At 41.0% G+C, this 26,714-nt stretch overlaps 1 protein-coding gene across 2 annotated transcripts in view; it reads left to right on the top strand.

Moving 5' to 3' along the window:
- Positions 1 to 26,714, top strand: part of LOC138642773 (cadherin-2A) — a 392,403-nt gene that overhangs the window by 310,919 nt on the left and 54,770 nt on the right. For both annotated transcript variants that reach the window (XM_069731241.1, XM_069731242.1), the window contains 5 exons: positions 4,355 to 4,498; positions 6,624 to 6,779; positions 10,644 to 10,788; positions 16,838 to 17,010; positions 19,709 to 19,846. In XM_069731241.1, coding sequence (XP_069587342.1) covers positions 4,355 to 4,498; positions 6,624 to 6,779; positions 10,644 to 10,788; positions 16,838 to 17,010; positions 19,709 to 19,846 — 756 coding nt within the window. The remainder of the gene's footprint in view (positions 1 to 4,354; positions 4,499 to 6,623; positions 6,780 to 10,643; positions 10,789 to 16,837; positions 17,011 to 19,708; positions 19,847 to 26,714) is intronic.

Genomic DNA, 26,714 nt, shown 5'->3' with positions numbered 1-26,714 from the left:
TTTCCTGTGGCCTCCACGCATCAATCTAACCTCCTCTACCTCACCTCTGTCTCACTCATCGAGATCTATGTTTTCTTCTACTCCTGAGAGCTTCCCTCAAGCACTTTTTTCATGAGCTGCTCAAAACACCAGTGAAGGCAAACCTGTACCTATGGAGATCACGGCCAAAGTGCTCGGATGGGTTCATAGTTATCGCTCGCCGTATCGCATCAATCTAGCTGGGGTTACCTTATGTTATCGGGTTATTTTAATTTAACGTCCTCAGATGCAGCCTCAGGATCTGTACAAAATAATGCAGTTTCACCGATGAGATAACGCAGCGACTCGGGCTATTATTTCAGAACACAGATCTCGGAGACTGAGGCGTTGACCCGCTGCTTCTCTAGAAAGCCGGTACGTGGGTCTTCAGGAAGATCTGACCGGCAATGTATGAATGTGGCTATGCCCAATAATTAACAAACCAGTCATTAAGAAGTTATTGATCTCGTCAGATATCAGAATAGCAAAGTAATGTCGGCAAGAAGGTCATTTAAATGTAAATTGTTTCCATTTTTTGCCCAAGTAGGAGAACTAATATGTCCTCTTTAGGTTTTGTCCATGTGACGGACACCAGCAGTGCGCAGCAGACCCTATTGACTTATACCCTAGGGTGACTGCCATTCTACAGGAAGAAAATATCAGGGAGTGTGGCATCACAGGATGAGCTATAAAATATATATACCGTATATTTTGTTCAATTTTCCATTTTATTATGTTAAGCAAAAATCATAAATCTTGCACTTATTACACAAGGACTTATACTAGATTCATACGTCATGTTCTGTACATAAGACTTTTCAGCAGTCTCATTATCATCCCAGATAAAACATTTCAATGAAAGGTAACTTATTCAGTAGATAAGGATCCACTATTCACAATGGGTGATGTCGCTGGTCACCTTCTCCTCGCTCTTTACATTCCCTTTAGCACAGTCTCGGGTGTAACATTATAGGTGTCTTGTATGATGAGTCTCTCTGCCGGTATCCACACAGGAACATCTTCTGTGCCCTGATCATTTAGGTCTAATATTACAATAACTTACCAGCTTTTCTAGAATAGTTAAAGGAAATCTGTCAGAAGGAGCCTAATTCCAGTGATGTGTCACTTACTGAGCTCTGTTATTCTGTTTCAATTAAATCAGTGTTTTATCAGCAGAAGATTATCACTACAGGACTAGGTGAAGCCCCCTAGCCCTGCTGTGATCTGTGTAAATTCGCCCTCCACCACTGATGATCAGCTTTCCGTAAATACTCAGCGTACGCGGAAATTTGTGTGGGTGAGGTTATACAGGGCTCGGCATTCTGAGCACTGCTAAATCTGCAGCAGGAAAAACAGTGATTGCATCAAAATGATAGCATGCAGACCACCAAGTGACATATCACTGGAGTCAGGGTCTCTATCCCAACATCATGCTGCTGTCTGATTATATATCAAAAACCAGTTGACAGATTCCCTTCAATAGATTAGATCTATGATGACCTAGTGTCCCTATGCTAGCAATGAGGTGCGACGGGGACCAGAATTGTTGCTTTGAGGACACAAGCAGAGAACATTCTGGAATTCCTCCTTCCTTGCTAATGCTGCAAATATTTGCACACCCTACACTCTGTTGTATGCAAATTGTTCAGTATTTTATGGAGTAACTCCTTTATTCCATCACCCGCCTACGGCTACTTTCACACATCAGGTTTTCGCTGTCAGGCTCAATCCGGCTAAATTTTTTAAAAAACGGATCCGGCAAATGTTGCCACTGGATCTGTTTTTTTTTTCCCAGACTTGTATTAGTGCCGGATTGCGCCGGACGACATTACGTTTCGTCCGGTTTTCGCCGGATCCGGCAAATCTGCCGTTTCCGTCCATAGCAAAGTTTTTTGTCTACGGGAAAAAGCCGGAAGCGCCGGATCCGGAGCTACTGGCTGTTTTCTAGAATGGGAGCCGGAAGGTGCCGGATCCAAAAAATGACAGATTCCGGCTTTTTAAACTGAGCATGCTCCAAATTTTTTTTAAACAATTATCTGGATATGCTAGTCGGATCCGTCAAAAAAACGGATCTGTTTCATCAGTTTTTCACAATAAGCGCCGGATCCGTTTTTTCCAACATTCGCCGGATTGTGCCTGATGCAAAAAACCTGATGTGTGAAAGTAGCCTAACCCTATAGGTACTAGAGAAAAACAGGAGAAAAAAGTGGAGTATTGGAAGCTTAAAAATGTATTTATTAATTTATCAAATAAAAAATATAAAGACAGGCAAATACGTAATAGGATAACAAGTGGAAACTGTTGCCTCCATGGAGTGGATATACATAGGAGAATACAATGAGTGTGATGGACACATGGTCCTTATATATGTAAATCATAATAAGTAGGCAACGTTCTTACCAATTGTGCATATAGAAGTTACTCAAATCACCCCATAGAGATGAGAGTCACCAACGTGCGTTTCGTCTATTAGTATCATTGTTCTTTTTCAAGGGGAAACACTTGGTCCTAGGTAATGGATCATTCTGGATTGAGTCACCCAGGTACAGCGAGCAATCAGTGTAAAATAAACTAGAGTTAAGGGAGTTACTAAATTCCATGTCACCAGGTGACAGCTTGTCAGGGGTTTTTTTTGAGCAGAGTTACTGATAAAAGAATTTTCTGTGTGTTGGGATTGGGGTGCAGGAAAGTGATTCATGAGATTAGGAAAGTAAATATAATATATATTGTACAGTACGGTTCTCTTCTACTAAACCTAGATATACAGTATATTCAGCTCTGGCAAAAATTAAGAAACCATTGCAAAATGTTCAGTTTGTCTGATTTTTATCTTTATAGGTATATTTTTGAGTAAAATGTAAATTGTTCTTTCAGTCTATAAACTTCTGACATGTCTCCGAATTTCCAAGCAATACATTTTGTATTTTTTTCTGACAAAGTAAAATTGTCAAAATAAAAAAAACCCAGTGCTTTCAGACCTCAAATAATGCAAAGAAAGCAAATTCATAATCATTTAGAATCAACAATACTAATGTTTTAACTCAGGAAGAGTTCAGAAATCAATATTTTGTGGAATAACCATGATTTTTAATCACAGCTTTCATGCGTCTTGGCATGTTTTCCTCCAGTCTTTCACACTGCTTCTGGCGCCAAAATGTAAGCAGTTCTTCTTTGTGTGATGTCTTGTGACTATCCATCATCCTCTTGATTACGTTCCAGAGGTTTTCAGTGGGGTTCAGTACAATAAATGGTAAGCACAGCCCGAGGGTGGAGGTGCCAAAGAAGTAGGTGCCCAGACCTTAGGATATAATATAGGATATACTTGGCACACTTTTGTGGGTCTGATGCAATAGGGTGTTTATTATAATACATATAGTATTCACAATGTTCACAACGTTTCGGTCAACAAAGGACCTTCATCAGTGTAATCTATAAAAAGCGAGAAAAGGGTATAGGGCACAGACCCTTAAGAGAGAATATTGCATCAAAAAACGTGGAATGGGCAGGAAATCCTGAAAATAGAGGGCTATAACCAGCCGATAAGTGAAGCTGGCACTGCCATCAGACCCGCGGCGGATACCGCGTCTGTCTCCTCCTCCCCAGCTTCACTAATATCCTATATTACATCCTTCAGTGGGGTTCAGGTCTGGAGATTAGGCTGCCCATGACCGGGTTTCGATGTGGTGGTCTCTTAATTTTTGCCAGAGCTGTATATATATATGTTTCCCTCTATGTCCCAGCTTAGCACAGTAGATTTCCCACCTATGTTATGGCAGAGAGGAAATATTTATATGAAGTATGAAATGGTGCCTCGAGTCCTGAGCCCTTCCGGCAGGAGTCGGGCTACCTGGGCTTGTTTGGCCGGAGACATCTGAAGCAGATGAGCAGCATGGCACAGTTATCTGCTCTGCGCGACCTGTCGTACCAGAGGTAGAATCCCGATGATGCACGGCCGTTATAAGCAGGTGTTTTATTGTGCAATGAACATCTTTTATGGACGCAGGTTGTATTGCATGCATGTATCAAACAGTGAAGGGAGCGCTGAGCAGAGACTGAACTAGAGATCATTTATTTGGAAAATGGAACCACTAGGCACACAAGCGTTATCAGAAAATCAATAATGGCCCTTATATGGAACACGCTCGCGCTTTCTCTGATCCATCTGTTTTCTGAAAATTCAGCGTGAATATAAATTGGATTAAGCTTTTAGCCGGTGATTTTCACGTATATTTAAACTCCAGTTACTTTAGAAATTCACACTTTTACCCTTATGTTTTATCATGGCCTCTCCAATTACACGAAATATTAACTTGTACTTCTCCATTCTGCGTTGCAGGCTTCTTTTGAAGTCAGAGAAATTACTTTTCCTCCACAACGTAAGCACAATGGCTTTCTACAACGACAGAAGAGAGACTGGGTTATTCCACCAATTAACGTTCCGGAGAACTCAAGGGGATCATTTCCTCAGGAATTAGTGCGAGTGAGTATTAAAATGAAGAACTTTGTTTCCAGCATTTCCCCAGTACCGCATCGATAGCATATATAGCGGATTCCCAGAACGCTGCAATATCCGCATACACCTCACCCATTCCTTGGCTGCTCCAATAATATAATGGCACTATGGATATTTGGGGGGAGGCCGTGTCATGGATGTAATAATAGGGAAAGGAGAGTAGAATAAAATGATCATTTCTTATGAATTATTGTCATGGAATGGATCTGAAATGTTCTGCAGTGAAAGCAATTGTGTCACAATCATTAACCCCAGCTAATCAGTATTCCATTTTAATGAATTCGTAAAAATGCGTGAGGATACAGTAAAAAATAAAAAATAAATAAGACATAAAAGCGTTCTGCGTGCTGCCTTTATTCTTTTATTTCCCAGGCAACTAAAACACCATATAAACATGAAAGCGTGTATTATTTGTGTTTAGTGCTGTAGATCCGCGGCATAATAACAGCCGCGATCCAATCAATGCAGCCAGCTGTCTGCTCTATAATGGGGGGGCTTTTGGTCTGGGAGACCCTATCTGAAATTAGACTTGAATATTAAGATGAGATCTTGACAGCCTTTATAGTTAGGGATTTTTTTTAAATTAATTTTACTCATTTGTATAGCACCATTAATTCCCCAGCACTTTACAGACATTATCATCATTGCTGTCCCCATTGGGGCTCACTATCTACAATCCCTATCGGTATGTCTATGGAGTGTGGGAAGAAACCGGAGACTCCAGAGAAAACCCACGCAAACACGGGGAGAACATACAAACTCCTTCAGAAATTCATAAGCTTTTAGTAACGAGCTGGAACAAAAAGTAACACTATAATATTGAAAATGGTGGTAGTGCCGGATCTGCTGCGTGATGGACACGGACTGTGCCTGATGGACCTGGTCGACCGTAATGGCGTCCATCGGGTGTCCATCAGTTTATTGTCCTCCAGTACTGATGTGAACTACAGTCAGATGAGCTGTGTGTTAGTAACGTGAGCTGCACTCTTTATGTTGGTTATCAGGTTATGTCTAGAGGCATGTATGAACATACAATTTGTTTTTGCTTTTTTGTGTTTTTTTTTTGTGTTTTTTTTTTAAAGTAGGCCAGCATACAATATCCAATGTAAAGTACTCGACACACAATAACGGCTATAGGGACTCTTTTGCCCGTTTTTTTCCACCTAATCTGAGAGAAGCCTGTGTAGGGGCAGAGAACCTTATTCATGATCTCTATATAGCTCCACCTCCACCACTGATTGGCAGATTTATGTGTACACTGTGCATGGGCAGAAAGCTGCCAATCAGTGGTGAGGGCGGGGTTATACAGAGCTCAGCATTTGGAGACCTGCTAGATCTGTAGCAAAGAAAACAGTGATTTTTATTAAAATGAAAATGAAGAGCAGCACAGGGGCTCAATGGTTTGCACTGCAGCCTTACAGCGCTGAGGTTCTGGGTTCAAATCCCGCCAAGGAAAATGTCTGGAAGTCGTTTTAATGTTTTCCTGGTTTTGTCCGGTTTCTCTGGTTTGTGGAATTTGATAGCTCTATATAAGCAAAGCATAGTAATAATAATAATAGTAAAATGATAGCAAGCAGCCCAGTAAGTGACATGTCACTGGAATCACAATCTCTGCCCCTACATCATGCTGGTCTCTGATATGTTAGTAAAATCCTTGTGACAGATTCCCTATAACCTACAGTATCTATGTATACCAAGATAGTCATGGCTGACTGAATGAGATGTCTATGACTTACTTTGCCGGTTGTATTCAGGACACTAAAGGGCACACATTGTAAAGGACAAGGTCTCCATTACAAGGTTATATTAACGTATTTTTCTTCCAGAATTTGTAAGAGTGTAGGAAGTTTTAAAGATAAAAAATGATGACTCACCACTTAAATTGCCGCTTTTCCCGGTTTTGCTCTCCGGTCCCGGGAGTAATGCCTCTTATTAATATTTTCTGTATATTTCTCCCCCACCCTCAGCTGAAATAGGAGACATTACAGATCATGGTCTAGACTTTTGGGGCAATGGGAATGTCTCTCTTCTTATTTCTCTTATAATCTGTTGTCCTGAATATTCTCACTGATTTGACTGTTTTGATCCATAGATCAGGTCTGATCGTGACAAAAGCCTTTCCCTGCGATACAGCGTGACGGGTCCAGGTGCCGACCAACCACCCATCGGCGTGTTCATTATCAGCCCCATTTCTGGGCAGCTTTCAGTAACAAAGCCTTTGGATCGGGAGCAGATTGCAGTTTTCCATGTAAGATCTCACTAAATGTCAACTGTATGAATATTGTTGTTTGATACTTGATAAAGTACCGTGGGTCGGATTTACAATTAGCGTCCTTCCTTCACAACCCCCTCTTATTCCCTTCATTAACTAGAGATCAATCTTTTCAGTTTTCAACATGTAGTTTTGATTTTAAAGTTCTGACAAATTGATCTATCACAATAGAATTAAAGCCATCACGAGACACTGATGAGGATGTGCCGTCAAGAAGTGTATGCATTGTCGTAGCTAACATCAAAGGAAACAAGCATGCAAGCATTTCAGTTAAATAGGCAATTTTTGCTTTTTTTTCGCCCTATTATACCCCTCTCCTTAGGTGCCGCCATTACTTATTTAAAGGGGAAATCCAATCTCAAACCATTTGTTGGACATGTCATCTAAACATGACAGACAATTACAGTAGGATCGGTCAGTGGAAATCTCCGATATAACGTTTGGAGCTAAGTGCCATTGATTTTCTGGAGCCAGGAAATCGTTCAAATCAGTATGACATGTCAGAAAAGGGTTGCCGGCTGGATTTGGCTTTTAAAAACACATTAGTATATCACAGAATTATGAAAATATCAAATACTTATAATACAATTGCTCCAAAAATTATGATAGTAGGTAAACCCATGAAAATTATTCCCTGGCTGACTGTACCTACACAAGCATCGGTACAGTAGTATTCTACAGTAATAGAGCCACTTGTATACAGCTGCCTCATGCATAAAAATACCAAGGATTTCAAGGAAAAAATGCAAATTTTTCAGAAACTTGTTTCCAAAAAATGTACATGTACCCGATCATCTCCTCCTGCTCTGTAACATCCTGCCTGCAGATCGAATACCATTAGCAGCACAGGTTCTCCTTAAACCGAACAGGAAGTTGTGTTACACATGTTTATCTTGCGGATGGCATCATGCTATTTATTTGTTTGTACCTAACGGCTCATTATACCTACAGAAGTGCCAGTGTATGGCACAGAAGTGCCGGTGTACGGCACAGATGTGTTCTAAAATAACGGAGCCACTCAGGGCTGTGGAGTCAGTAAGCCTTAAACTCTGACTCCCCAATTTCCCTGACTCCCAACACTTACTCTGTGTTGTGAATTCTGTTATCGAACTCCCTCCTGTGGTCATGAATGGTACTTCGGCGAGTTCTGTCCATGGACTCCCTCTGGTGGCTGTGAGTGGAGCTGCTGCTTCTGAGGTTCCTTACACAGGTGACGGAGTTTATTCTTTGGCTGGCTGCTCTATTTAACTCCACTCAGATCGTTACTCCATGCCAGCTGTCAATGTTCTTGTACTGGTTCAGTTCGCTCTTGGATCTTTCTGGTGACCTGTCTACTCCAGCAGAAGCTAAGTCCCTGCTAGTTAATTATTTGTTCATTGTTTTCTTGTCCAGCTTGCTATCATGATTTTGCCTTGCTAGCTGGAAGCTCTGGGATGCAGAGTGGCACCTCCGCACCGTGAGTCGGTGCGGAGGTCTTTTTGCACACTCTGCGTGGTCTTTTTGTAGTTTTTTGTGCTGACCGCAAAGATACCTTTCTGTTATGATAAGGTAATTCAGTACCACAATGGACATAGAGGTCAGAGCACATACAGTGACCTGACAATAACCCAAAAACATTGAACGAGCTCTGAGACGTGGGAACTCTGCTGACCGCAATCCCTAATCCTCTCCAACCACACTAGAGGCAGCCGTGGATTGCGCCTAACGCTCCCTATGCAACTCGGCACAGCCTGAGAAACTAGCTAGCCTGAAGAAAGAAAATAAGCCTACCTTGCCTCAGAGAAATACCCCAAAGGAAAAGGCAGCCCCCACATATAATGACTGTGAGTTAAGATGAAAAGACAAACGTAGAGATGAAATAGATTTAGCAAAGTGAGGCCCGACTTTCTGAACAGAGCGAGGATAGGAAAGGTAACTTTGCGGTCAACACAAAACCCTACAAAAACCACGCAAAGGGGGCAAAAAGACCCTCCGTACCGAACTAACGGCACGGAGGTACACCCTCTGCGTCCCAGAGCTTCCAGCAAGCAGGAAAAAACAAATAGACAAGCTGGACAGAAAAAAACAGCAAACAAAAAAGCAAAGCAGAACTTAGCTATGCAGAGCAGCAGGCCACAGGAACGATCCAGGAGGAAACAGGTCCAATACTAGAACATTGACTGGAGGCCAGGATCAAAGCACTAGGTGGAGTTAAATAGAGCAGCACCTAACGACTTCACCACATCACCTGAGGAAGGAAACTCAGAAGCCGCAGTACCACTTTCCTCCACCAACGGAAGCTCACAGAGAGAATCAGCCGAAGTACCACTTGTGACCACAGGAGGGAGCTCTGCCGCAGAATTCACAACACCTTTCCTATCCTCAGTCTGTTTAGTAAGTCTGGCCTCCTTTGCTGAAACCTGTTTCATTTCTGTGTTTGTGACTTTCATCTTAACTCACAGTCAATATATGTGGGGGGCTGCCTTTTCCTTTGGGGAATTTCTCTGAGGCAATGTAGGCTTTATTTTCTTTCTCTAGGGCTAGTTAGCTCTTAGGCTGTGAAGAGGCGTATAGGCAGAGTTAGGTACGCTCCACGGCTATTTCTAGTGTGTGTGATGGGATTAGGGGTTGCGGTCAGCAGAGCTCCCACTTCCCAGAGCTTGTCCTGTGTTAGTTTAACCATCAGGTCTTTCCGGGTGCTCCTAACCACCAGGTCCATAACACTCTGACTCCGTGACTCCAAATCCATGACTCCGACTCCATGATTCCGACCCTACAGCCCCGCCTCACTACTGAGCATGTACAAAAAGTGCAGCACAGATTCATCTCAAGTAAAAGCCGAGATCCTTAGATCAGGAACAGAACAGACATTTATAGGGCATTTCGTAACTTTCCCAAATTATTATGAAAACATTTACAGCAGATCCTGCATTGTACTACTGTACCTAATGTATTATATACTTTAGGAGATGGACTCAGTCCATTTTATACCGACTCTGACCCCGTCAAAATGGACACCGACTTCGACTCCACAGCCCTAAACTCTACTTGTATAAAGCAGTTCCGGGCTTGTTAGTCGTCATTAGTAGAAATCCTTGATATCATGGCTCTATGGAGTTGGGCTTGAGGGTCAAACCAGACTAACGGGCTTCATAATTCATCACAAGTCCCTGGTATCAGTGTGTTGTTATCAGACACATCACAGAAATTGTCCCCAGATAAATATTGGCAAAAGAGCAGCAGCTGGCAATTTTGTATCCCGAGAACAAAACCGTCTAGATAACAATTGGAATTTAACCAAGCCTTTGAAAAAGGAATTCTCCAGTGTCAGAAAGGCAGCGTTAATACAGAGTTCACATTTCCCACTTTCTTCTATTGCTTCCAATCATATGTCATTTACTTTAAATTGACACTGGATCTACTATTGATTATATTCTCGAGCACCAAGTGTGAAAAATGAAGCCTCGACCATGGTTCCTTCATATCTACGAGAGCAGTCAGTGCTCAGACCCTGTGTATTATACATTGCATTCATGTCTCTGACTCCTCTTCCAGTTTCACATCTCGCCCTTTTGTTTCATTTCTTATTTTCTTTATCATAAAATCTGTTCATGTAGTGATCGTACCGAGCATAAAATGACAATGCAGTACAATACAGCAGAGAAAAAGGAGATTTGTTCAGAGCATCCATTATCCAGTTCTGTAGTTACTGTGCTTGAATTGACAGCAGATTCACTGATATTTCTAAATAACTCATCTGGGACGGGATATAGCAGTGTATCACTGGGACAACCGTACGCACAGTGTAATCTTCTGCATCATATTTCTACCCAGAACTGCCATATCAAATTGTTTTTGCAGCTGAGGGCACACGCAGTAGATGTAAATGGAAACCAGGTGGAAAATCCCATCGACATAGTGATCAATGTGATAGATATGAATGATAACAGACCGGAATTCCTGCACCAAATTTGGAATGGAAGCATTTCGGAAGGATCGAAGCCAGGTAAAAAAAAAAATCAGATGTTCTTATATCCTTGAATAAAAAGCATGTTTTCTGAGAAATAAATATTTATCATTTGCCATTTTTCCAATTGTTACTGTTCTCTTGGACTTTGGATCACAGTTTTTATAACAAAGCGATAGATAGATAGATAGATAGATAGATAGATAGATAGATAGATAGATAGATAGATAGATAGATAGATAGATACATAGATATAGATAAATAGATAGATAGATACATGATAGATAGATAGATAGATAGATAGATAGATAGATAGATAGATAGATAGATAATAGATAGATAGATAAATACATGATTGATAGATAGATAAATACATGATAGATACATAGATATAGATAAATAGATAGATAGATAGATAGATACATGATTGATAGATAGATAGATAGATAGATAGATAGATAGATAAATACATGATAGATACATAGATATAGATAAATAGATAGATAGATACATGATAGATAGATAGATCTTGTAGATTGTGAGCCCTCGCGGGCAGGGTCCTCTCTCCTTCTGTACCAGTTGTGACTTGTATTTTTCAAGATTATTGTACTTGTTTTATTATGTATACCCCTCCTCACATGTAAAGCGCCATGGAATAAATGGCGCTATAATAATAAATAATAATAATAATAATAATAATAGATAGATACATGATAGATAGATAGATAGATAGATAGATACATGATAGATAGATAGATAGATAGATAGATACATGATAGATAGATAGATACATGATTGATAGATAGATAGATAGATAGATAGATAGATAGATAGATACATGATTGATAGATAGATAGATAGATAAATACATGATAGATACATAGATATAGATAAATAGATAGATAGATAGATACATGATAGATAGATAGATAGATACACGATAGATAGATAGATAGATAGATAGATAGATAGATAGATAGATAGATAGAGACATGATTGATAGATAGATAGATAGATAGATAGATAGATAGATAGATACATGATTGATAGATAGATAGATAAATAGATAAATACATGATAGATACATAGATATAGATAAATAGATATAAAGAAAAAAGGAACAGCACAATATGTACTTATCTTCAAGTGCAGGGCCCCAGGATAACAGTCCATGTATCCAATTCGTTCAATATAAGGCAAAAAAGAGGCAGCACTCCATGTTAGCTTGAGAAAGGCTCAGTCTGAGCCGAAACGTCGCCCTGAACAGTGGGTTGATTAAATCCTGCACGTTGAACACTGCTAACATGGAGTGCTGCCTCTTTTTTGCCTTAGATAGACAGATAGATAGATAGATAGATAGATAGGGATAGATAGATAGATAGATAGATAGATCGATCGATCGATAGATACAGTGGGGCAAAAAAGTATTTAGTCAGTCAGCAATAGTGCAAGTTCCACCACTTAAAAAGATGAGAGGCGTCTGTAATTTACATCATAGGTAGACCTCAACTATGGGAGACAAACTGAGAAAAAAAAATCCAGAAAATCACATTGTCTGTTTTTTTAACATTTTATTTGCATATTATGGTGGAAAATAAGTATTTGGTCAGAAACAAAATTTCATCTCAATACTTTGTAATATATCCTTTGTTGGCAATGACAGAGGTCAAACGTTTTCTGTAAGTCTTCACAAGGTTGCCACACACTGTTGTTGGTATGTTGGCCCATTCCTCCATGCAGATCTCCTCTAGAGCAGTGATGTTTTTGGCTTTTCGCTTGGCAACACGGACTTTCAACTCCCTCCAGAGGTTTTCTATAGGGTTGAGATCTGGAGACTGGCTAGGCCACTCCAGGACCTTGAAATGCTTCTTACAAAGCCACTCCTTCGTTGCCCTGGCAGTGTGCTTTGGATCATTGTCATGTTGAAAGACCCAGCCACATTTCATCTTCAATGCCCTTGCTGATGGAAGGAGGTTTGCACTCAAAATCTCACGATACATGGCCCCATTCATTCTTTCATGTACCCGGATCAGTGGTCCTGGCCCCTTTGCAGATAAACAGCCCCAAAGCATGATGTTTCCACCACCATGCTGTACAGTAGGTATGGTGTTTGATGAATGCAACTCAGTATTCTTTTTCCTCCAAACACGACAAGTTGTGTTTCTACCAAACAGTTCCAGTTTGGTTTCATCAGACCATAGGACATTCTCCCAAAACTCCTCTGGATCATCCAAATGCTCTCTAGCAAACTTCAGACGGGCCTGGACATGTACTGGCTTAAGCAGTGGGACACGTCTGGCACTGCAGGATCTGAGTCCATGGTGGCGTAGTGTGTTACTTATGGTAGGCCTTGTTACATTGGTCCCAGCTCTCTGCAGTTCATTCACTAGGTCCCCCCGCGTGGTTCTGGGATTTTTGCTCACCGTTCTTGTGATCATTCTGACCCCACGGGGTGGGATTTTGCGTGGAGCCCCAGATTGAGGGAGATTATCAGTGGTCTTGTATGTCTTCCATTTTCTAATTATTGCTCCCAGTGTTGATTTCTTCACTCCAAGCTGGTTGGCTATTGCAGATTCAGTCTTCCCAGCTTGGTGCAGGGCTACAATTTTGTTTCTGGAGTCCTTTGACAGCTCTTTGGTCTTCACTATAGTGGAGTTTGGAGTCAGACTGTTTGAGGGTGTGCACAGGTGTCTTTTTATACTGATAACAAGTTTAAACAGGTGCCATTACTACAGGTAATGAGTGGAGGAAAGAGGAGACTCTTAAAGAAGAAGTTACAGGTCTGTGAGAGCCAGAAATCTTGATTGTTTGTTTCTGACCAAATACTTATTTTCCACCATAATATGCAAATAAATTGTTAAAAAAACAGACAATGTGATTTTCTGGATTTTGTTTTCTCAGTTTGTCTCCCATAGTTGAGGTCTACCTATGATGTAAATTACAGACGCCTCTCATCTTTTTAAGTGGTGGAACTTGCACTATTGCTGACTGACTAAATACTTTTTTGCCCCACTGTAGATACATGATAGATAGATAGATAGATAGATAGATACATGATAGATAGATAGATAGATAGAGAGATAGATAGATACATGATAGATAGAGAGATAGATAGATACATGATAGATAGATAGATAGATAGATACATGATAGATAGATAGATAGATAGATAGATAGATAGATAGATAGATAGATAGATAGATAGATAGAGAGATAGATAGATACATGATAGATAGATAGATAGATAGATAGATAGATAGATAGATAGATAGATGATTCAGGAAAAAAAGGCAACACTTTAATCCATAGAAGTGAACCTAAGGGCCTTTTACCAATGTTCAAAAATGCTTGAAGAAGGCTCGTTGTTGGTACTGGTGCCAAAATATCACATTTTCATGCTAATGGTAAGTCCTATTTTTCCACTTCTATGGATTGGATTGCTGCATTATGTATTTTTTGTATTTATATTATAGAGATTATCTCTGACTTTCAATCATTCTGTGCATGGCACTAAGAACTAAGACTCAAGTAGTTAGCAACTACCTTCCTGTTCTGCCTGATGCTGTTTTCTGCCAGCTCAGAGCAGGCACAGACCAAACTTGCCGGTGATTTTGCGACTTCCACTTATGTTGACAGAGCAGCGCCTTCTCGCTTTACTCTGTTGATGGGGCGTCTTTGCTGATATCATATTGTTTGACACCTGGCTCCCCGCTGCTTAACTGCAGGGAGCTGGCTGTTGATCAGCATAACATCTGCACTGACACCCCATCAGCACAGCAGACCAGAAGAGAAGGTATGAAATGAGACCATGAGACCTGGGAATAGCTGGCTAAGGTGGCAGAAATCATCCCTGTGTAAAACAGGCAAGTTAACAACTGCCTGCCTTTTAGTTCTTAGCCCCATACTTGAGTTAGTGTCCATTTACACTGCAAGATTATTGTAAACTAGTGGTCCTAGAAAGGCTTGTTTCATGATAACCTTGCCATCTAAACAGGCTTCCGATCACCCGATGAATCAACAAAATGCTTTTTCATATAATGATCTTTTATGCTCCAAAAAAGATTATCATTCTCGGCGGCACATCCACCCGTGTGAACAGGAGCTTCTCTGCTAAGAACAATGGCAGCCTGTGCACACTGAGCGATCTACAGATTGTTCAGTGCATATCTGAAGATGATCTGCCTATGTAACCAGGGTATAAAACAGCCACCGATCAGCAAAGAGCAGCTGATAGTATTAGCGGCCCAGGTCAGCACTTGTAAAGGGACTCTTATACTAGCTTAATGTAGATAGATACAATAAGGTATACACAGATATGAGATTGGAAATTTGTATATTTTGTCTTTGCATTTTATATTGGATCGACATATCTTATGGTTAGCTAGTTTATCCAGTCTCATTGGTTTCATGCTTCCTGAACCACGTACAGCATGACTGCAGCCAGTGCAGGGGACACGGGCGCCCCCTGAGGAAGGTACATCTACCGAAACGCGGGTCGGGGTGTCCCGTGTCCCCTGCACTGGTCCGGACCCTGTACAGCAGGTAATATGCACAGGGATTTGAGCGTTCACATGTCCTCTACCTTACCATTGTATACCATCTAGGTTACTATATAGCCCTTTGTGGCAGCACTGTCGATACCCTTGTTACAATGGATAATTGACATGGGACGTGTTATGTGCTTTGTTATACCAGCTGTATGGTTCTGGATTGTTGCCGGGGTCACCATACCTTGGGTGACCGTCCTTTTTGTTGCCTGAGGCAATTTCTTTTGTCATCTACTGGCCCCATTTCACTATTTGTCTGGCCTCTGTGTATGTATTTTAGTATTTTGTAATAAAGTTATACTGTTTTATTGGATTCAGTGACTGCATGTTCTTTTGTTGCTCTTATATGGTCTTTGGCAGTTATCCATATTGTCCATGCATGGAGGGTGTATGTGGACTATATATATATCATCACTTTATTCTGTAGTACGTCTCTACACCACCAATTATGCTTTTTGGAATATTCGTGTAACTTACTAGGTGCATAGTGCAACATACATAGGTACAGAAAGGATAGAGTTGTGCACAAGAAAAATGTTGCTCCAATCTATTTGTTTGGTTTAGACGTGACTTCTCTTGGGTGTATAATTTTCATCTTGAGTCATTTGATGAACCGGAATTATCAATTACGACAATATCACAATTTCTGCTCGCGCACACTTCAGTGTGTTGGCAGGTGATAACATAAGCGCCACATGCTAATTATATTCTTCAGAAATAATGACACCTTTCTCAAGTTAACATGTAAGTTATGATTTTGTAGTGAATTTTAGGAATGCCAAGGTTCCTTTTAATGGGCAAACATATGTTAGCATGAAAAAAAAATCACCATTTGTGTTATCCTCAAGGTTAGGTGTGTTATAATTGTCTGCCCATGCAGGTCCAGCATGTTTCTCCAGAATAGGGGCTCCTGACCCCTGTTGTGTCTGGTGCCATAGATAAGAAAGTGTATCCAGCTCATTCATGGCTGCTGCTGTACCAGGCAGGACGGGGGAGAGGAGACCTCATTTCCAGAGATGGGTGCACGTAAAAAAAAAGTGGATTTGCCAGCATTCTAGTGCTGTACTGACATATTAGTAGTCACCCATGCTTCCACAAATTAAAGGAAGAAGCCATTGAAAATAATTTATAGTCACTTTACTAGAAGACTGCTCATCTGGGATTATGCTCCTTAATCATTTGTTTGTGATTTCCCCCAAAAAACTCAGGGTTTGTACCTGCGCCATCAAACCACTCCTTCACCACTGAGAGTATACGAAAGGATTCATGGATCGTGCAAGCGAGATCCTGGACCTTCAGCACTGTCCACATTCTGATGTCAGCCGTGACATTACGTATCCTGAGCTGTAGAGTTAGGGCTGAAGACCCTGTGGGCTGTTCATGATCTGCACACAAAAGATTAGAAAGGACCAATATTTTTAATATTACAAGTCTACCTACATTGCTGTGGAAATGCTTAGGGACAAATACAAAATTTCTAGGACAACTACTTTCTTGAATGTGACTTACATTAATTGCTTTTTCCTTTAAATGGTTTTTAGGATCCTATGTTATGACTCTTACTGCTATTGATGGAGATGACGCCAAACAACCCAATGGCATGTTAAGATATAAGATCCTGTCCCAGACTCCTGATACTCCCTCCTCCAACATGTTTACAATCAATAACGAGACGGGAGATATTATCACTTTGGCAGCAGGACTTGATCGGGAGGTAAAAATATGTTTGTACATTGTATGTCTTCATGCTTCTGGAAGTGGAGAAAAGTGGTCTAAAAATGTGTAAATCATAGTAAATAGCATAGTTAATACTGGCGCCATAGAGGTAGAGGTCTTAAGTTTCAGAGGCTCTAGTCTCCCGATTGACAGGTGATGATTCCAAAATGGACCAAACCTCTCACGATACATTTATGGCATCTTCTAGAATACCCCTCTAAGACATGGAAAGCAGCTGGGTTGTATGTAATTCGCATTTGTTTTAGTACAGATGACACTGGAACACATTAATATTCTAGAAACATATTTATGGTAGTTATAAACTCTTTCACATTCATTTACACACTAAATAGCTGCCAAAATGCAAGTCTGCACAGAAGTTATCATTTAATAACTGATAAGCCCTTTCCCCCTGTTTTAAAAATGTGGGGTTGTACATTTCTACATAACATTTAATACATTAATCTCACTGAGTCTCATGCCAAACTCTGTGTACGACCAAGTTCATATGTTCCAGATTCTACATACCGCCTTCACATGGTTCAGGACAATATCTGCGGAGTAATTAATCAGCTACAGATTTTGAAATTCATGTCCTGGTGACCCCTTTAGAAAGGTTCATTTTTTATAATTACTATAACAAAAATGTGAAATATTTCTAACAGAAATTAGCAGAAAGATTTGCAGTAGCCAGTTCCGACCTCTGGTCCAGTCCTCTTTTGCATCGAACTTGACTTCTGCGGCCGGCATCTCCTGGATGTCTATGTCTCTTCTGTGCAACATCATAACGTTACATGAGGTCTAGTGACTTTGGACCTAGGATGCAACTGATGCCTTGAGGAGATGCAAAGCCAAGGATGCAAGGAGTAGAAGCACTGGACAAGAGGTCAGAACTGAGAACCGTGAATCTTTTTGCTCATCTTTTTTTAAAAAAAATAAATTTCTCTTTGAAGGAATTGCAAAGCAGGATCCTTTCTCGCCCATATGAGTCACACATTTATCTCATAATGATTAGTGATGAGCGAATATACTTGTTACTCGAAATTTCTCGAGCACGCTCGGGGGTCCTCTGAGTATTTTTTGTGCTCGGAGATTTAGTTTTTCTTTCCGCAGCTGAATGATTTACATCTGTTAGCCAGCATAAGTACATGTGGGGATTCCCTAGCAACCAGGCAACCCCCACATGTATTTATGCTGGCTATCAGATGTAAATCATTCAGCTGCGGCAAGAAAAACTAAATCTCTGAGCACTAAAAAATACTCGGAGGACCCCCAAGCATGCTCGGGAAATCTTGAGTATTGAGTATAGTTGCTCATCACTAATAATGATGTATGACATGATTGTTAGCAATACACGAATAAAGTGTAATCATTACGATATGAAAAGCTTTCGCATTTTGTAACAGCCCACTTGTTTCAGTTTTCAGCCATTTTCAAAATGTCTTCCTTTTGTCACTGAATGCAAACATTCTTGCCTTAGTCCTGCTCTCACAGATGATTCATGGAGTGTCATTTGGGAGGCACAATCATCTTGTAGTCCGGAGATTCTTTCTTCTGATGTGTTTAGCTCACAATGGACTACACTCATAATTAGTATTTTCTGTCAATGTAAATTAAAGGGGACGTCCACTACTATGTTTCCTGCCAGTAAAATAATAACACCTATGCTCACCTACGATGCGGGGGTCGTTCCAGCGGTATTGGCATTGGATCTCCTGGGGCTTGTGTGGCATTGTTATGTCGTGAGATAACTGGCTTCACTCCTTTGGACAAATCAAGGCATCTGAAGAAAGTGAGAGTTGCTGCTGCTCTCTCACGTCTTCTAGATGTCAGCTTCGTTCATAGAAGAGGAGCGTGAAACCAGAGTTGATTGCTCTCAGGGATCGCGCAACATGATAATATTACGCGAGCCCCGGGAGAGCCAGTGCCGACGCCACTGGAACGGCGCCCGCACCGGAGGCGAGTATAAGTGTTATTATTTTACTAGGGGGAAACGGATTCAGAAGTGATGAACAATTTAGTGATTCCTTTCACTGGCAATAATCTGATATTAAAGAGCGAAAAATAATTGAGATATATTGGGAAGTAAAGTAATTAGGCTTTATTTACGTTTCTCTACATTTCAAGTTCATATGCTTGAATCATCGGGAGAACGTGCTGGCTCGGCACAGAGTATGTTTATGTTGTATCGTCATTCATCAGGATGTTAGGAAATTGACTTTTATGTTCTGTTTTTTTGCCCCAGTGTTCTTTATCTAAGCTTGTTTCCTTTAGTAAGAAAGCATAGCACATCTCTTTTGAGCACAATAACACAAGTGACGTAAAGGTGATATCAACAGTAATAATTGTGTAATTGAATCGAAAAATAACAAGGCTTCGGGGCTCAGAGGTCCTTACTTCAAAAGCGCGATTGCCGCTTTCTATGTTGTTGAAAGCCAAATTGTTTCAACAGAATTTATTCCAGCAAATATTTTCACAAGGTTATAGCCACGTTGTAGACGTTCTCCATAAAAGCCGAAAGCCTAGCAGGTATCATCATGGCGCAGTGATTAAACGTGTTAAGGCAGCTGGTACTCCTGGCATTAAACGTCATAGCTCAGCGTGGTAATGATACACAGTTTAAGCAGGGAAAGACTGTTCTTTAAAACGCCAACAAGATCTTTACACAATTACCCATGTTATTTTATGTCTTGTAGAAAGTGCAACGATATACATTAATAATTCAAGCCACAGACATGGAAGGAAATCCAACATATGGTCTCTCAAACACGGCAACTGCTGTCATTTCTGTGACAGATGTCAATGACAACCCTCCAGAGTTCACGTCAATGACTGTAAGTATAGATTAGCAGAACCCGAGAAATACTGATGTGAGGCCAAGACAAAAGTTACGGCTTATCTGCCTGGAAAGTAGACGCAAACTTTGATTTGTACTGTGCTATTTGGTGTAAGGAAAAGTCTAATATGTGACACGTAGAAGGAATGCAACTAAGTGCAGGTACTATCTCAAGATTGGAACCAACGTGTTGGGATGAGAATATTTAAATATATAAAGATACAATATTTGTTAATTATTACATACTGTATATACATTGTTTTGACTTAAAATCTGAATCTTATTACTCCATTGATACATACCGGTATCTTGTTTTAACCTTCGTCAGGCTGCATAATTTTACAACGTTAACAGGCTGCCGAGGTACAATTGTACCTTCATACATATATTTTATTGAAATTTGGCCAATATATTCTGGACCAAAACTGCAGAGATGTCACGAAATTTCAGCCCTCTACGGCTTTTCGAAAAAAAAAGTTATTGCAATTTTAAAACGGAATAGTTACAATTGTACCTGCCGGACGAAGGTTAAGGGTCAGAAACCTGGCTATGTTCACATTGCATGTGGGCTCTCGCTCGGACAGGAAAATTGGGCATAACTTGGGTTGGTGTATGTTTATTCAGCTATATTGAAAAGCATAGTCAAGTATATTTTAATTTAACAGCAGAAAACTAGCAGTATTTTTGCAATGTCATCTGACTGCACAATGTTGTAGGGACAAAGACCTTGATTCTAGCAATGTATCACTTACTTTACTGGGTGTAGCACTTATGATAGTCATGGTCTTCTCTTTTGCAGATTTAGCAGAGCTGAGATGTTGAGCTATGTATAACCGTCCCATACCACCTATTAGCAGCTTTTTATGTGCATTGTATAGTAAGAGAAATCTGCTAATCAGTGCTCAGGGCGTGGTTGGACTACTAGGCATGAGAATAGTTGTCCTGTAGTTATAATTTCCTGTTGATAAAAAAACTGGTTGTATTAAAAGAGCAAAACACAGCCCACTAAGTGACACATCCCTTTAATCAGGGTCTCTTTATTTATTCCATGGCGCTTTACATGTGAAAAAGGGACAAATGTAGACAAGTACAATAAACATGAACAATACAAGGCACACCCAAGTACAGGAGGAGAGAGGACCCTGCCCGCGAGGGCTCACAGTCTACAGGGGATGGGTGAGGATACACTAGGAGAGGGTAGAGCTGGTTGTGCGGCAGTTCAGTAGGTTGAGGATCACTGCAGGTTGTAGGCTTGTAGGAAGAGGTGGGTCTTGAGGTTCTTTTTGAAGGTTTCCGTGGTAGGCGAGAGCCTGATGTGTTGGGGTAGAGAGTTCCAGAGTATGGGGGAAGCACGTGGAGAAGTCTTGTATGCGATTGTGAGAAGAAGAGATCAGAGGGGAATAGACAAGGTGATCCTGAGATGATCGAAGGTTGCGTGTGGGTAAGTACCGGGAGACCATGTCACAGATGTATGGAGGAGACAGGTTGTGGATGGCTTTGTATGTCATAGTTAGGGTTTTGAACTGGAGCCTCTGGACAATAGGAAGCCAGTGAAGGGCTTGGCAGAGAGGAGAGGCTGGGGAGTAATGGGGAGACAGGTGGATTTACTCGGGCAGCAGATTTTAGGATGGATTGGAGTGGTGTAAGAGTGCTAGAGGGGAGGCCAGGGAGTAGGAGGTTGCAGTAGTCGAAGCGGGAGATGATTCCCTATAAGATAAACCATTTTTTACCGTGGGAATTAGTGGCTGATAAATTTAGCTCTATGGCTATAGGTAAACCTAGATTGTCAACATGCTTATTATTTGTATGGCTGCAGACAATGAATACAACTAGGCTGGAAACTTAAGCTGCTTTTACACTGAAAAATATTTGTGAACAAACGTTCTTAAAAATGCTCGCTCCACAGTTATCATGCAGGATAAATAGGCTGCCAATCACCTGATGAATGAGCAAAACACTCATTCTGCGGATAAGATTATCTTTTGCGCAACTCAAAAAATGATTGTTCTCAGTTGTGCATAGTCCTGTGTAAACATGACTTCACTGCTGAGAACAGTGGCAGCCTATTCTCACCGATCACTCATTTGCTTTGGTCTGCCTATGTAAACAGGTATTCAAACGACTGCCGATTAATGGAGGTTTTACCAATCGGCGGTCGTATTGTGCGCCAGTCAGTTTATGTAAATGGACTCAATTACTTAAGAGTCCTTCGTCCTGTCTTGTAAAAGCCTAAATACATTGTTCATTAGGTCGGTAGCAATCCACAATGGTTTAAATATTATCAAGTGGCTCACTTAGCCTCGTTCTTCAAGAGTTTGGACCTTTTTGATTCCAGTTATTATTTCTGAAAGAAATATAACTTAGAATACGTATCTTTCGCACCTATTTAGAAATACCTGGGATTTTTTTCTTATCAATAGTCTTGGCATTGGTTCTGCATTTATAATTGCACAGAACCACTGTAATAAATAATTGAGAAGGAATCCTCCTGATGGTGCTGTTCTAAAGATATGGGCATGAAGAGGGGGGATTCGTGCTATAGGGGGTTTTCACACTTTATCAAGTTTCATTGCATATTTTTTTGGCTATTTAGTATACAGTAAGCGTGACCTTACCCATAAACGCACATCTGTGCTCCCTTACTGTAGACATGCTAGACTACACTGCTAATTCGCGAACTCTCGAGAATGAACTCATTGCCCTAAATGGCTGACTGCATTGATGTCTGGAGCATTACGGAGACTGAGCTATGCAGTGAGAGTGCCTCGGAGCACAAGGTGCCAGGGACATCTTACATGCCCCTAATGCTGCCCATTATACGGCTCATGAGAAGATTGTACCTTTTCCTAGTGCTCGTAATTTGCCCCCTTTTCCTGGACAGCGACACCTTTATTTATATTGCAGCAAACTTTCACTGACCTTCATCTACTCCTTGCGGTTATCACACTAAGAATTCGGAATTCTGAATTTTTCATTTCAGTCTCTTAAGTTGTCATCAGTAATAAGTGAAAATTCACAGATCTTCTGCAATTTGTTAATTCTAATGGAATGAAAAGCTGTGAAACTGTTTTCCCCTGAATTCCTGCGGAGACAAAAATCTGACTTTAATATATCAGAAATGTAACCACAGTAACACATGACCCCATCAGAGGGTTGTCTGCTCCCCAAACCTGACTGATTCTCCATGCAGCTGTTCACGTCTAGTGATTGGGGCGGTGTGGGGGGCTGTAATCTCCCCCTATGCACATTGGTGGATAGCCGGCTCTACAGTGTGTGCGCATGGAGCTGGCTGTCAGTCAGTGTGGCGGGCAGTGATTACAGCTGTACGCGCAGTGTAGTGATTGCATTAGCCCCCTGTACCGCCCCGATGACTGGAAATGAGCAGCTGCATGGGGAGGTTATACCACAATCAACTGTTTTTTGGTAATAACCCAGAACCCAGTACTTTGGTAAGTTAGGAAATGAGTTTGCCACATCCCCATATGAAGTTCCTAGGTCCCTTTATATGTGCATTTATGTCCATATACTTTATATATGTGTATCTATATATTATATAGATACACATATATATATAGATATAGATACACATATATACAGTATATGGACTGAATTTACCCCATTTATGTAAGCTTCCATTTTTCCCCTAAACCTGTGTCTATGTGTAGTCTTCTCCTCTCGCTATATACAGCATATACAGTGGGGCAAAAAAGTATTTAGTCAGTCAGCAATAGTGCAAGTTCCACCACTTAAAAAGATGAGAGGCGTCTGTAATTTACATCATAGGTAGACCTCAACTATGGGAGACAAACTGAGAAAAAAAAATCCAGAAAATCACATTGTCTGTTTTTTTAACATTTTATTTGCATATTATGGTGGAAAATAAGTATTTGGTCAGAAACAAAATTTAATCTCAATACTTTGTAAAATATCCTTTGTTGGCAATGACAGAGGTCAAACGTTTTCTGTAAGTCTTCACAAGGTTGCCACACACTGTTGTTGGTATGTTGGCCCATTCCTCCATGCAGATCTCCTCTAGAGCAGTGATGTTTTTGGCTTTTCGCTTGGCAACACGGACTTTCAACTCCCTCCAAAGGTTTTCTATAGGGTTGAGATCTGGAGACTGGCTAGGCCACTCCAGGACCTTGAAATGCTTCTTAGGAAGCCACTCCTTCGTTGCCCTGGCGGTGTGCTTTGGATCATTGTCATGTTGAAAGACCCAGCCACGTTTCATCTTCAATGCCCTTGCTGATGGAAGGAGGTTTGCACTCAAAATCTCACGATGCATGGCCCCATTCATTCTTTCATGTACCCGGATCAGTCGTCCTGGCCCCTTTGCAGAGAAACAGCCCCAAAGCATGATGTTTCCACCACCATGCTTTACAGTAGGTATGGTGTTTGATGGATGCAACTCAGTATTCTTTTTCCTCCAAACACGACAAGTTGTGTTTCTACCAAACAGTTCCAGTTTGGTTTCATCAGACCATAGGACATTCTCCCAAAACTCCTCTGGATCATCCAAATGCTCTCTAGCAAACTTCAGACGGGCCCGGACATGTACTGGCTTAAGCAGTGGGACACGTCTGGCACTGCAGGATCTGAGTCCATGGTGGCGTAGTGTGTTACTTATGGTAGGCCTTGTTACATTGGTCCCAGCTCTCTGCAGTTCATTCACTAGGTCCCCCCGCGTGGTTCTGGGATTTTTGCTCACCGTTCTTGTGATCATTCTGACCCCACGGGGTGGGATTTTGCGTGGAGCCCCAGATCGAGGGAGATTATCAGTGGTCTTGTATGTCTTCCATTTTCTAATTATTGCTCCCAGTGTTGATTTCTTCACTCCAAGCTGGTTGGCTATTGCAGATTCAGTCTTCCCAGCCTGGTGCAGGGCTACAATTTTGTTTCTGGAGTCCTTTGACAGCTCTTTGGTCTTCACCATAGTGGCGTTTGGAGTCAGACTGTTTGAGGGTGTGCACAGGTGTCTTTTTATACTGATAACAAGTTTAAACAGGTGCCATTACTACAGGTAATGAGTGGAGGAAAGAGGAGACTCTTAAAGAAGAAGTTACAGGTCTGTGAGAGCCAGAAATCTTGATTGTTTGTTTCTGACCAAATACTTATTTTCCACCATAATATGCAAATAAAATGTTAAAAAAACAGACAATGTGATTTTCTGGATTTTTTTTTCTCAGTTTGTCTCCCATAGTTGAGGTCTACCTATGATGTAAATTACAGACGCCTCTCATCTTTTTAAGTGGTGGAACTTGCACTATTGCTGACTGACTAAATACTTTTTTGCCCCACTGTATATATAAATAATATATACTGTTGTGTCAGTGTGTTAATATCTTCGACTACCGCCGCTATCTCTGGTATATAACGCCGTTCCTCTCCTCTTCTCAGTGACGTCACCGCACTTCGGACTCTCCCAATGACTCTATGCTCAATGTGTGCGTCAGAGGCCTCTTTTTCAGTGTTTGCCTATTTAGCCGCGTTCCGATGCTCCATAGGTTTACATTAGAAAAGCGACTTCTGGCTCATTGTTCCTCTTGAAGTCTGTGGAGCAGTGATGTCACTCAGAAGGGGAGTGACACAACGGTGGATACCTGAGAATACGGCGGTAAGTGAGCATATTAACACACCGACACTGCTCTACATACACATACTGTATACACGGGTTTAGGGAAAACTTGTGGATCGGCTTTCTTAACTGGACTAACACAGTTGTTCTGCTGATCGGCCTTGGTAACCATTGATTATGACTGTAAATCCCATGCTCTTTCTTTCTTGCTGCTATGTGCACTGCTGATGGTGCCGCACTCATGTTTTATACATACGCATTTCATTGGTGGGTCAGGTGGTCTTCTGCGTATGCTCAGCTGTCACATAAAGGAGTGCATCAGCAGATAAGCTAGCGCATTGGTGTTAACTGCTCCGGCTGTGCTGCATACGTGAAATTCCTGCCCAGGGAGGACTACCGATGGTAGTGTGCATGCTGGGCCTCTACGGTACTGAACGGGAGGACCTACCCAGTAGCACTCAGGTAACAACAGCGGATTTGGGAGGATGTTTCACAAAAATTGCTCACTGTAGAAAATTAAATACGGTAGATTTACAAACTAATGATTTATAATATAATAATACTTCATTACTGACTTAATTGGGAATACTATGTCTCACACTCCACTGTGTGGATTCTGCTTGTCATGAAATTGGCATAATCCTTTTATCTTTTCTTTTACTAAATAAATGGTCATTACACATAGAAATAACGCAATCACCTACAGAGCAATATCTGATTATTCTAACATATGCATAATATTTATCCTCTACAGCCGGAGGACAAAAGGTTAAAGGGGACCTATTACTTGGATATGATTATGTGATTTACTTAGCCACCATACAAATGAAAGGGGCTGCCCAGGAGTACAATATTGATTATATCTCCTGCTGGATAGGTCATCCATAGTAGACCAGTGGAGGTCCGACATCTAGCATCAGCACCGATCAGCTGTAAGTAGGTCCCACAGCTGCTGGGAGTGGAGAGCTCCGTACTGCATGTAGTGGCCATTCTTGGTACTGCAGCTCAGCTCCACTTTAATGTTTGGATTTTAGTTAGAGCCATGGGATCTCATGTTCAGTAACTATGTGGGAAGATGCTATGGGTTTAAAAAAGTTCAAACCTGAATGCCAGGGTGTTGGGTGTTGTACTGTGCTTACTCCTATAAATCCCTTTTTTTTAAAGCCCGTTATACACTTTATTCATTTAGCTATATGTACAGGAGGTTTTTTTGTACAGTTGTGGCCAAAAGTATTGACACCCCTGCAATTCTGTCAGATAATACTCAGTTTCTTCCTGAAAATGATTGCAA

This window comes from Ranitomeya imitator, chromosome 6 (genome assembly GCF_032444005.1).
Source record: "Ranitomeya imitator isolate aRanImi1 chromosome 6, aRanImi1.pri, whole genome shotgun sequence".
Classification (NCBI taxonomy): domain Eukaryota; kingdom Metazoa; phylum Chordata; class Amphibia; order Anura; family Dendrobatidae; genus Ranitomeya; species Ranitomeya imitator.
This window is presented reverse-complemented; position numbering and strand designations above follow the sequence as displayed.